Raw genomic sequence first — 11668 nt, 5'->3', positions numbered from 1 at the left:
CCTTAGCTGTTACATGAGGATAATAGCACCTACTAACCTGGTTTGTTGTGAAATCATCATGTTTGCAAAATGCTCAGCACATAGCAGGCTTAGCACATAAATGGTGGTTCCTTCTTTGACCTTTAAAGCTGTTATCATGAAACTGAAGTAAACCACGTGGAATAAGGAAAGCTGGGCCTCTAAGCAGTAGGCTGGGTCTGAGCAAGGTGCTTCCATCTCTCAGGTCTATTCCTGCAACCTTGGCTGTGGCCTTTCCCTCCTCAAAGCCACTCTGAGGTAACGCCAGCCACTGCCATGTTGCTGGGCTCTCCTCTTGGGTGGGGGGGGCCCCGCCAGTGGTTGCCATCAGTGGGAATGAGAGGCTAGCCTGAGAGTCCGCTGATTGGCTGAGGTTTCCACTGCCTAACAACGAGCCACCTCTGCAGTGGTGCTGAGGCCCAGCCCTCCTGGCACAGCCTGGTTCAGTCAGCAGGCCTCTGCAGTGCAGCCCCTCAGCCCTCCCTGTTCCCAAGAAGCCAGCCCCTTAGTCCCTGCCTTAGCCACCTCTGACTTTTGAACTCAGGCCCTCAATCCCTAAATTCCTCCACTTCTGCCCCATTCTTGAGCCTTATGCCCTCTCGAGTCCAGCATAGCTTGGCGATGGGAAACTCACCCACTTCCCATTGGGGCCTGCCCAGCCCAGTCAGGTATGGTCTAACCTGGGTGCTGTGCACAGTAGGTGCAATAAGATGGGCACAGGGGATGTTGGGTTGTCCTGGAGATCCCATCACTGGGGATACTTGAGCAGAATCTCTTAACAAAAATCCACCTTCTCTCCCTCCCACTTCCCCAACTGACACTGGAAAACAGAACCGTTGTTACAGATATGTAGAAATTGCCACAAAAATGTCTCCTTTGCCTGCCTGTCGCCTGATTGGTGGGATCTGCATGGGGACTGGGCTTTCAGCTAATGTGCACTTGCCCACCTCTGGGAGCTTCCAGAAGGAGGAGGAATTCCACATAGGCTGTCATGGGGAGAAGGGGTAGGACCTGGCCATCCCCATCCCCACAGGTTGAAACTTGAAAGGGAGTACCAGGTGCAGGTCCAGTGTGAGGAGTTTGGAAGCAATCGGTAAATAATAGCCTCCTGGGCTACTCTAGTCAGGACAATACATGGAGAGGTGGTGAGCTCTTCATCAACCCATAAGCAAGAATCCCTGGGGAGATGTCCATTACCCCACCCTAACACAGTGAGATTTGGGACTGGGTTCTTAGTGGTCACCCTAGGGATGGGCACTGAGGCCCAAGGACACAGATTGCCTGTGTACACACACAGCTTCCCAGGCCTTGTTCTTATACTCTGCCCCTCACCCCCAACACACGCACGCACGCATGGCAGTCCTGGCCTTTGGTTTCCATCAATAACTTTATTATGGGTTCAGTACAAAGTCATGCCCTCCAGTGCCCTAGGCAAAGGTGGGGGGAAGGGGGGGCCCAGCCCCCCTGAGGGGGCGGGCACGGGAGAGGGCAGCAGAAGGGGGAGGGAAGGCAAAGGCACCCGCCTGCCACCCAGTCAGCGGATGGTATAACGCACGTAGGGCACCTCCACGTCCTCGCCACTGTCGTCATTGCAGCAGAGCTCTAGAACCAGTGCTTGCACGTGGCGGCCCAGCTTCCTTTTTGACACCCGGCTCACAATCTCCGTCATACTGAGGGTATTCCAAGAAAGATGATGGTAAAAACCCCTTCCCTGTGGGCTTAGGCCAAAGGCTTTGATGGTGCCCGACGGCAGCCTGAGGTGTGAAGCACTAAGAGCTGGTTCCCACCGCCAGGCCCCAACCCTCCCTGTACTCGTCACAGCTTGGCATTGAGGATACTCACGGTTGGTCCAGCCGCTCCTTGAGCTTAGCAGCTGGCATGAAGAAGGAGTACAGCATGGATACACCCTGGGACAGCATTGTGATCTCCAGCTTGTGCTCTGTCTGGGGGGGAGAGTCACCCACCGGTCAGCAGGAGCAGCTCCCTGGAGCCCCACTGCCTCGCCCTCCCGCTTCCCTTTCTCCCTCCATTCCAGCACCTTGAAGTAGTCCAGAAATTGCTTCAGAGTCATCTCCTCGCCCCCAGGTTGGAGCCCCTTGACCTCAAAGCGATCCCAAAGTGTCCACTCATTGTCATAATACTGCAAGTGAGAAAGACCAAGCAAGTCAACAGCCCTCTACCCTCCCTGCTCCCCACTTGGGCCCAACGGTCTGTTAGCACCTCACCTTGTGACGGGGAGCCGCGATGGGCTCTGAGAAGCCAAAGAAGGGCAGGGCAAGGTTGAGAAAGCCATTCTTGTAGGCCTCAAGCCGCTGGTGGCCCTGCACCACTTTGTACAGCTCCAGGCACACGAGGCCAACCACAGCTGCAGTAGTCGTGGCGATGGCTGGGATGATCTTCCCTGCGATCAGCTTACTCTGTAAACAGACAGAGTCCCGAGCCCCGTGTCTCCAGGACATACATACATGTGGCTGGGAAAGAGGGGAAGTGGCCTGAGAGAGGGACAAAGGCTCTCACCTTGTGCCGGTCGGCAGGGGCAATGTCATAGTTCTCAGCCCGAAGGTTGGAGGCGGCCACGATGAAATCCATGTGGAAGTTATTGTCATCATCCTAGCAGGAGGAGCAGGGGAGGTTGGAGTCCCTGGGGAGCTCCCCCAAATATGTCCACCTGCCCTATACCCAGAATTCCCCAGTACCTTCTCAAAATCAATGGGATACATCTTGAATCCAGACAGCTTCTCTGGACTGGGCAGTGTTGCCTTCAGCTCCTCCAGCCGGCTGTCATCTGTGGCCCCACCAGAAGCAGGGGGCACAAGGAAGAAGACCAGGCTGAGGAGATGAGGGCAGAGCAGGGAAAGGACGGAGACTCCTGGGAGCTAGTAAGAACTGGAGGCCCGAGGCCAAGGGGGATTGGTGCTTACCAACTGAAGTGTTGGCACTCTGCAGCTCCTGGTCAGAGACGTGGATCTTGACTCCAGACTTGGGAGTGAATTCCGGGACGTGCACGGTCTGGAGAAGCGTGGCCACAGCCGTCCGGTCCCTAGAGCCCACCAGCCCATAGGTCTGAGCAAAGAGGTTGGCGGCCGCCATGATGTAATCCAAATGCAAGGGCTGCAAGAAGGCACAAGACTGAAGTACTATCCCTGACTCTACCTCCAGGCCCCCTCCCCCACATTCTCTCCTCATCTTCCCCTTTGGCCCTGGCACAGGAAGAAGATACTCACGTTGTGGACATCAAAGGTGAGGGGATGAGGACATCGCTTGGGTCCAGACCAAAAGGGGGCACCAGAGCTTGTCAGCTGGCAGAGAAATTCAATGGGTAGGGCATCACAGGGGGTCTTGGGAGACGCACACAGCCTCCCAGGATCCCTCCTTAGGTTGGGGATGTGGTGGGGTTAAGCATCAAAGTCTTGCACTTACCTGCTCAGGAGGGAAGTTGTGCAACAGCTGACGGATGTTGTTGGCATACTGGGCGTGCCAGTGAAGGCAGGCCCACGCCACACAGTCGGCCCAGGTACGGGGGCGCTGTAGCACCAAGCTCCGCTGTACGGCCTCCAGCACCTCCAGGGGCTGGGTCCCTGCCAGCCGCAGTGTTCGCTCCACAAACTTTGGGTCTCTGTGGGCAAGGGGGAGGAGACCAATGGCATTAGGACAGGGGTGTCAAGGGCTGCAGTGCGGGACAGCAGGAGGATTTAGGGCTAGCTCAAGAAGCTCACAAGTAAGCCAACAGAAAATCCAGGCTGGGCATTGGGGCCATAAGCCAGGAGTGTGGGAAAAGGGGCTGGGGCCACTCACGTGAGATACTGATTGACACTCTCTGCCGGCTGCTTGAAGAGACCTTCAAACTCATCCCGGGCCCACTGTGCAGGTCAAGGTACAATTTGGTCATTCTGAGGAGCACTGGGACCCGGTATTCATCCCGTGTTGGCACCTCCCTGGCCTGGCCCCAGTACCACCCTTCCCTTCCCAGCCTGGCCCCATGCCTCACACCTGTAGCGTATGCTCAATTGCATTGGGAAAGTTCTTGAGAGTACAGATGGGGATGGATTTTTCCGGGGGGTCTTGACTGGAGCTGTAGGACTCAGTAAGGAAAGGGATGACCACCTGGACATTGCCCTTGGTACCCAGGGTGCCCGACTCCAGCAGCGGCTTCCGGTAGTACACACAGCGACGGTCCATATACATGCCTGGGTGAGGGAAAGAAGAGAAGACCTTTTAAGGTCAACCCTTCACCAGGAGGTTAGTTATGGGGGGGGGGAGCGGCAACAGGGGGCCCAGGCCTCACCCCCCCCCCCACAGCCTCCTGAGCCTCTGGCTCTATCCGCACGTGCGTCAACGTTGTCCAATGCGTTGGTCACGCCATCCAGGGCCTGGAAGAAATCATCATCATAAATGCGCTCAGTGTCAGGCCCCACGCGGTTCTGGTGACTCGTCACGTGCATCTGTGGGTTCATTTGACGGGCAGCAGCAGCTGCTGTGTCAGACTTGAGCTTCTACAGAAACACAAGAAAAGAGCAGCACAGGTCAAAGCATGGAGCAGCCAGCCCAGGGCTGCCCATCCCCACAAGCCCCCTAGAGCTTCACCGTGACATCCCAGGGCCGGAAGAGGAACTGCCGGTTGAGATTGGACTTCTCAATAGTGTCCATGTCTGTGACGATGACCTCTCCACCATCCCCACAGCCCAGGCCAATCATGGCAAAGTTCTTGAGCAGCTCACAACCAATGGCCCCTGCCCCAACCTGTGAACAGAGGAGTCCAAAGAGGACCAGGACCAGTAAGAGGGGATTCTTGGGATCAATCCACAAGATGGATATGGGAGCAGACAGGGATGGGCAAAGAGTCAGTCAGTCAGCCTGGGGTCACTCACCAGGAAGTACTTCTGCCTGCCAAGCTTTTCCTGCAGATGAGAGCCAAACACTGCCACCTGCCCATCATAGCGTGTTTGACGCTGCAAAGAAGAAGTGGGTCAGACAAGAAGTTCAGCCCCAGAAATTAGCCAAAGCCATTCCAAGTAGCTGGGAGAACCTACCGGGCGGCAACTGTCCTCTGTTAGGGCCTCTCTGTCCTCAGGCAGGCACTCCAGGGCATCAAAGTACAACCACTGCATGATGGGCATAAACTTTCCCGAGCACGCCTGGTGGGAGTACAGAATCGGCTATTAGACCAAATCCCCGAAAACCAGGCAAGGCACGCCCAGAAGCCAGCCCTGTGGCCAACCTCACCTTCATAACTTCCTGGGCAGCCAGGCCCCCAATGAAAGCATTTATAGGAGCCAGGTCTCCAGCTGCCATGTAGGCCAACTGCCGTACCAGCTCCTCATCCAAATCCTCCTGCAGCACTCGGGGCGAGGCAGCTTCCTTAATCGCCTGCGCCAGGCTCACCATCTCTGCTGCATCCAGCTGGCGAGGAGGACAATATAATAAGCAGCTTGTCCTGAGGTCCACACCCAGGACAGGACAGAGGGAAAGATGATGCCCAGCTGCTGGGGCCCACAGGCACCTTTCTCTCTCCCTCCTCCCCCACCTCCCCACCAAGAGGCCTAGGCACCTGATTTTGAGGGTGGGGCAGCCGCCCTCGCTGGCTGTGGAACTGGTGTAGGGCCTGAAAGGCCACATGGAGATGGGCAGGGCGAGAAAACTTGGCAAAATCCGTCATCACAAATTCTGGCTTAGCCAGGGATACAGGTAGTGATTTCTAAAGGACAAGGAGGATCAAGCCAGGAAAAAAGGAAACAAGCATTTCTTAAGAGCCTACTATGTGCCAGGCACTATATGATCTCGCGTCCTAGGAGGTACGTGTTCATTATGATCCCCGTTTTACAGATGAGGAAACTGAGGTCTCCCATCTCACCTCTCCACGGCACCAGTCCCCTGCCCACCACCTGCCCTGGAGAGACTCACAAAGCTGATCTTCTTGGGCACTTTGACCTGGGTGACGATTCCACCACGGACATAGTCAGAGAATCTGGCCGTGTCACAGATGCTGAAGGTATATGGACCTGTAGGGCCACACTGGTCACCCAAAGGCATGCGGCTCAGCTGACCCTCCGCATGCTCGCTACCCTGCCCACTCACCGAGGACTCTGATCTCCACGGGCGATATGCCATTAAGCTCACTCATCCCTTGTACCTCAGTGAAGGTGACGAAGTCGCCACTCTCAAAGCCATGCCGCGCCTCATCCAGGCAGGTCACCACACCGGGGCTGTCCTAGGGGAGCCACAGGACAGGCCAGAGGGTGATGGGGCAGGGCTACCATGGTTTGGAGCCCACCCGGACCACACAGGGAGCCCAGCAGCCACTGCCTCACCTTGGTCACCATGGAGACCATGGCGCTAAGTGGCTGCTCCCCATTCGCGTCTGTCAGGACCATTTCCTCACCAAAGTCACAGAACAGCTGTCTGTGGGGAAAGCAACAGAGAGCCCACACCTCAACTTCTATAGCAGTGACCAAGCAGTGCCTCTCAGCCCTTCCTTCTCTTTTCCCAAGCAGCCCAAGGTAGGGGAGAGGGGAAGGCCAGAGGAAAGACTTACCCAAAGAGGCCCCGGGTGTCAGCCACCACCAGCTTGATACCATGACCATGGCAGAACTCGCCCACACGCAGCTGCTCCTCCAGGGGAGAGTTGGTGAGGACAACCACCTGAGTGGAAGCAAAGGGTGACTTAAGGGGGGGGGTACACCTAGAGACTGCTGAGAGCTGCACGACAGGAACTTGCAGTGAATTCTGAGAGACTCACTGACCTAGTGGCAGAATGATAAAGGAGAAAAACACTCTGGCCTGCAGTCAAGAGGGCCTGAAGGCCAATTCCTGGGCAACACAGGGAAGGGGAATGGCCAAGCAACGTGGCCAAGGGCATCAAGGAAGCGGCAAAGCTAGAATTAGAACCCAGGTGTGCAGGGTCCAGAGTCAAGGGAAAGATGCACCAGAGGAAGATCCAGAAGAAAGACAAGGGGGCAGAGACAGATTCAGAGAAGAGGGAAGCTGTTTCTATGGAAGTCTCTGAGAAACGAACTTGGGACATGTCTGGTGAAGGTCTGAGGTACCTGGAAGTTGCTAAGGAAGTCCTCAGTGAGAGGCCCTGTGTAGGAACAGACGGGAACATAGGCATTGAGCTCAGCCAGACGGGGTTGTGAAACCTCTGCCCGGTTCTTGCCTACATCTTCTTCTCGAAGGTAGAACTAAAGGTAGGAAGAAGAGAAAGGATGAATAACTAGGGTGGCAAGGCAGGGGGAGGAAATGAACCATGGCAATGGGTTGAGGCTACCTGGGAAGAGAGATCAGCCCACTGGGCAGCACCCTGATCATGGAGGGTAACAGCTTTGACTCCACCAAGGATTATGTTCTTAGCAATCTCAACTCCCAGGCCCCGGAGCCCAGACACTAGGACGCTGGAAGTCTGAAGTCGCTTCATGGCCTCATGGCCCAGTACATACCTGAGAAGGAGAGGAGAGAAAGGTCTAGAGCCTAGCCCCAGTCTGATAACTTCTCCCCTTCCCAGCCCCCAACAATTCCAGCCTCACAGCTGCCTGGAGTATAGGCTCTCGTCGATATCTGCCTCGTTCCCGTTCTTTGCCATTCCCTGTGGACGAAGGAAGCGACAGAGATGCACAGGGTGAGGTGAGGCTGACCCAAGCCCCAGCAACCACCTCGCTACTGGGACTCAGTGCTGAACACTCACGTTAGCAGGTGCAGTGGGCACTTCAGAGGGAACAGGGTGGGCAGGTGAGCAGTTAGAACCCGGTTTTGGATCAGGCCCGGACACGCGACGCTTCTTGGACAGCGGCGAGCTGGACATCTAGGAGATAGGAAGGAGGGTTGTCAGAACTGGCCCAGAGAGAGGGAGGAGGGATCAGGGTTAGAAGCACAACAATGAACCGGACATGAAAAAGATGGGCTGAGGAATCTCACTAAAAACAGGCTTTTAATAATTAGGATATCTGGGAGAAAGAAAGTCCTCCCAGGAATGGGTACAGCAGGAAGTCTGAGGAAAAGAAACAGTGCCAGAGTGTCCCAGAATGTTAGGGAAGGTAATGAGCTGGTCATACTGGGGGTTGGGGGTGGGTAGGGTGGAGAGGAAAGAAATGTGAGAGCTGAGGGGCCTCCTAGACAGGCAGACAGATCTTCTGGGGATATCTTCTGGGCATGGTTACAGTGAAATAGCAAAGCAGGCCTAGGGACAGATGGGGTCAGTGGGTAAGAGGAGATCTGATCAAGTCCAGCGGGCACATGACGTTTGTGGGGAAAGTCAACTATCTACCAAGCTGAGTGGTGATATGGGATAGGAGGGAACAGCGACAAAGCTTTGGCGGAAGAAGGGAGCACCATTGTCCTGACTGGCCAAGGCTGCTGTCCTTTCTTTAGGGTTCTTCTCCCACTCCCTCAGGTAAACAGGGGAAAGGGGGTGTCAAAGAGGCTTCTAAACTAACAGAAGCCCAAGATGGGGGGGAGGGAAGGGGATGAAAGGAAGGCGCTGTCCAGGGTGCTCTTTGGCCTTATCTCCAGTAGCTGCAGGTCTGCCTGCCACCAACCTGCCCACCCACCCACCAAAGGCTCCAGTGAAAAGAGTGGGGAGGCAGGATTGATGCCCCCGCCCCCCCACCTCTGAAGGGCCCCACCCCTCTGGCAGAATCCCGGGTGGGGCCCATGAGACAGTGGCCCCGCCCCCTGGGGGTGGAGAAATCGCAGCAGGGGTGGGGGGGAAGACAGATCACAGCTGGGGGGGGAAGAGATCCTGGCAGTCAAAGGGCAGAGGGGAGACAAAGCAGACAGTGAGAGGGGGGGAGAGATCGCGGCAGACGGGAAGGGGAGGGTGGAGGAGAGGAGAGGGGGGGCCGGCCGGCAGCCCTGGAGGCAGGCCTGTTACCAAGGCCTGTTCCCCGGGGCCCGATCACCGCAGTCGCTGCAGTCGCCGTCCGTTGCTCAGGGAACTGCCCCCACCACCGCCTAAGGCCAGCCCCGGTGCCTGGAGTCTCAGCCCGTCCACGGGCTGCTTCGGTCCCAGACACAAGATGGCGGCCGCCCGCCGCAGAGCCGGAACAAAACCCGAGGGTGGCTCCGCCTCCTGCCGCAGGCACCTCCCAGCCTGAGGCCCGCCCCTCCGCCGGGCGGTGAGCCCCGCCCCCCCACTTCCTCCCTCCCTCGCCAGGCTGCAAAGCTGGCATATGCCCCAAGACTGGGACTCTGGCGGCTCAGAGCAGGCTCCAGCAAGTCTCCAAGCGGCCTTTCCCCAATCTCATGCTCGAACCAATCAATGTGCGCTCCCGTCCTCACCCCCAAACTGCTCCCGCCCTCCTGTATCTGAGTGACACAAGCACTTCCAGCTAGCAGGCCCAGCCTCGCTGAAATCCTCCAGCATCAACGCCTCGCGCCTGCGCACCCCGAAATGGGCCAAAACCTACCCCTCCCCACGCGGATAAGGCATAATAAGTTCGCGCACGCGCCTGCCCAAGGCCCGTCCGTCTTGCCCGGAGCTTGCCAGAAACCGAATCAGTCCTCCCTGCCAGCTAATAACGCAAGCAATGAGGGGGGGGGGGGGAGTGGGGAGGGGGTAGAACCTCACCTCCTACATTATGGCCCAGCCCGGATTGCCCCGCCCCCTCAGAGGAGCAATAAAGTCCAAGAAGGGCAGAGGCCCCGCCCCTAATGAATAATGGCCAAAGAAGACCCCGCCTCCTGCGCCCAGGCAGCCACACAAGGACGAAACTCTCACCACCACCCCCCCACCTTGTGCTCTCCCATAAAAGCTCTCCCTGGGCCCCTCTATCCGAACACCACATCTCTCAACTCACCCCCTCCTCCGGCCCGGAGCCACCGAGGCCTAGCCTTCCCCTAGAGCTGGAGCTGGTGCTGGAGCGGGAGCCAGAGCTGACTTCGCTGCCGCCGAGGAGCCCCGGCTTCCGTAGCGATGGGCTGAGCGCGGAACTTGGGGACCCCGGGCCTGGAGCGGGAGGTACCATTTGCGTCAAGGGGGAAGGCTCACCCTAAACGGGACGCCCGCAGCCTAGCCCCTGCTCTCACGTCCGAGTGTGCCCCGTTTTCACCTCAAGCCTTATCAGCGCCCTAGTTCATATCAGATCTTGACTCTTGTTGGCCCATTCCAGTAAAAAACAGGCCCCAAGAGTGCTGAAGGAATCCCCTGGTGGAGCGCACGTGGTACGATCCAGGCTGGTGGCCGTTGCGGAGACTGCTGGGAATCGTAGTTCAGTCCGAGCTGGCGCTTGACTGGAGCACGTGGTGAACACTACCCTAAACCGAGCCAGGGTGGGGAAGAGGAGGCTAAGAGATTTGTGGCGGAATCAACTTCCTACCAGGGCTCGGCCATTAGGGAAAGCTGGGAAATAGGGCGGGACCAATTTTGAAAATCATTCGAGGAGACTCTGACAGAACTAAAATTCAAGTTCCAGAGAGACTGACAGAAAGAGTCAAAGGGGTGGGGGACCTAGAATTAAAGCCAAAGTGAGACAAACCTAGCGTTTGAAGCAGAGACACTGGTGCAGAGACTGAAATGATGGCTAAGACCTAGAGACAGGGCAGCAGTGGAGCAGAGCTGGAGACCTAAAACCTGAAGGGGGAGGAGGGAAGGGAAGAAGAGACAAAATGAAGGCTGAGAGACGACTCATTTCAACTTATCTGTCTCATGCGTTTGAGGTCATGTGCTAAGTATTTGAGATATTTCTGTGGATCTGTACCCAGTACAGATGACAAACCGTGTGAGAGAGTGAAAACAGGTAGAGACTGCCTTTAGACACCATCCAGTGCAATCCTCTCTGTTTTAGAGAAGGGAGCTTAAGGGGTCTGGGGGTCACACAGTATTTATGGTTAGGGTTTGTCTGAGGTAGAATTTGAACTCAGGTCTTCCTGATTCCAACTCCAGCATTCTACCTACTGAGCCACCTAACCGCCAGATGGGGAATCACAGATTTAGAAATGGAAGGGAAGTTTGAAGTCCAACTCCACCATTTTAACAGTTGAGGAAAGTCCGAGGTGCAAAAAAGGTAAGTGACTTGCCCAAGATCATAGCAGCAGCGTCAAAAGCCATGATTTGAACCCATGGTTCCTTGGTTTCTATTCCTCGGACTCCCTCCATGTAACCTCCATAAAAGAATCTCTCAAATGATCTTTGTTCTAGGGGCTTTCCTCTAGGGGGGTTTTGCTTTTTAATCATTTTCAAGGGTAGAGATACTTCACTTCGTGGGTCCTTGCACGATGGAAAGCCTGGCTTTTAGTAAGGTGCTCTGAAAAGATTGAGCCAGTGGTCTGAAGACCAACCTGTTTTACAATCCGGAGGGGCTCGTCTCCAGTGGGTGCACTATTAGGGTATGGACTCCTTCCCACCCACCCCCCCGCGCCTAGGACACAGTGCCTAGCACATAGTAGGCACTTAATAAGTGGTTGTTGACTTGCAAAAGCAACCTACCTGAAAGCCCCGAGGAGCCAAAGACAGACAAGGCACGGTCCCTACCGTCATTCTACCAAAAGACGCAAAGACAGAGAAAGAAAGGTCCCGAAAAGAACAACGAGGCGTAGAGAACGGAGAGGGTGGGGGTCAAGACAAGCTAAGGAGCTTAAAGGAAGTGCAGCTGTGCGGCACGACCACTGTCGTTCTCTCCAGTGGCGCCAAAAAAGTCTAGCTGGAGCAATGGTCCTCCCC

At 56.2% G+C, this 11668-nt stretch overlaps 1 protein-coding gene across 4 annotated transcripts; it reads right to left on the bottom strand.

The window, feature by feature from the left end:
* Positions 1 to 1386: 1386 nt before the first annotated feature.
* On the bottom strand, positions 1387 to 9941 carry UBA1 (ubiquitin like modifier activating enzyme 1). Of its 4 annotated transcripts, none has more exons than XM_020976408.2 (26): positions 9807 to 9941; positions 7697 to 7813; positions 7539 to 7597; positions 7283 to 7451; positions 7062 to 7196; positions 6551 to 6657; positions 6327 to 6417; positions 6094 to 6226; positions 5920 to 6017; positions 5567 to 5713; positions 5242 to 5418; positions 5049 to 5153; positions 4887 to 4967; positions 4603 to 4758; positions 4346 to 4511; positions 4009 to 4205; positions 3814 to 3878; positions 3439 to 3634; positions 3243 to 3317; positions 2940 to 3129; positions 2715 to 2803; positions 2536 to 2628; positions 2244 to 2435; positions 2057 to 2158; positions 1861 to 1961; positions 1387 to 1688 (listed from the first exon to the last, which is right to left on the bottom strand). In XM_020976408.2, exons 2-26 carry the CDS (start codon positions 7811 to 7813, stop codon positions 1553 to 1555), a joined length of 3177 nt encoding a protein of 1058 aa, XP_020832067.1. In that variant the 5' UTR covers positions 9807 to 9941; the 3' UTR covers positions 1387 to 1552. The 4 variants fall into 4 exon arrangements, with proteins under 4 accessions (XP_020832067.1, XP_020832066.1, XP_020832069.1 ...); XM_020976407.2 differs by lacking the exon at positions 9807 to 9941 and adding an exon at positions 9417 to 9511; XM_020976410.2 differs by lacking the exon at positions 9807 to 9941 and adding an exon at positions 9289 to 9375.
* Between the last annotated feature and the right edge of the window lie 1727 nt (positions 9942 to 11668).

This window comes from Phascolarctos cinereus, unplaced genomic scaffold (genome assembly GCF_003287225.1).
Source record: "Phascolarctos cinereus isolate Bilbo 61053 unplaced genomic scaffold, phaCin_HiC Scaffold_8;HRSCAF=390, whole genome shotgun sequence".
Taxonomy (NCBI): Eukaryota; Metazoa; Chordata; class Mammalia; order Diprotodontia; family Phascolarctidae; genus Phascolarctos; species Phascolarctos cinereus.
The sequence above is the reverse complement of the archived record's forward strand: the minus strand, read 5'-3'. Positions and strand labels throughout refer to the sequence as shown.

Coding starts and splice junctions, on each gene's coding strand:
- UBA1 (XM_020976408.2), bottom strand. CDS start 7,813: ATGTCCAGCTCGCCGCTGTCCAAGAAGCGTCGCGTGTCCGGGCCTGAT. Junction 3,879..4,008: donor CAATTGAGCATACGCTACAG/GTGTGAGGCATG, acceptor TGACCTGCACAG/TGGGCCCGGGATGAGTTTGA. Junction 1,689..1,860: donor AAGGAGCGGCTGGACCAACC/GTGAGTATCCTC, acceptor GAATACCCTCAG/TATGACGGAGATTGTGAGCC.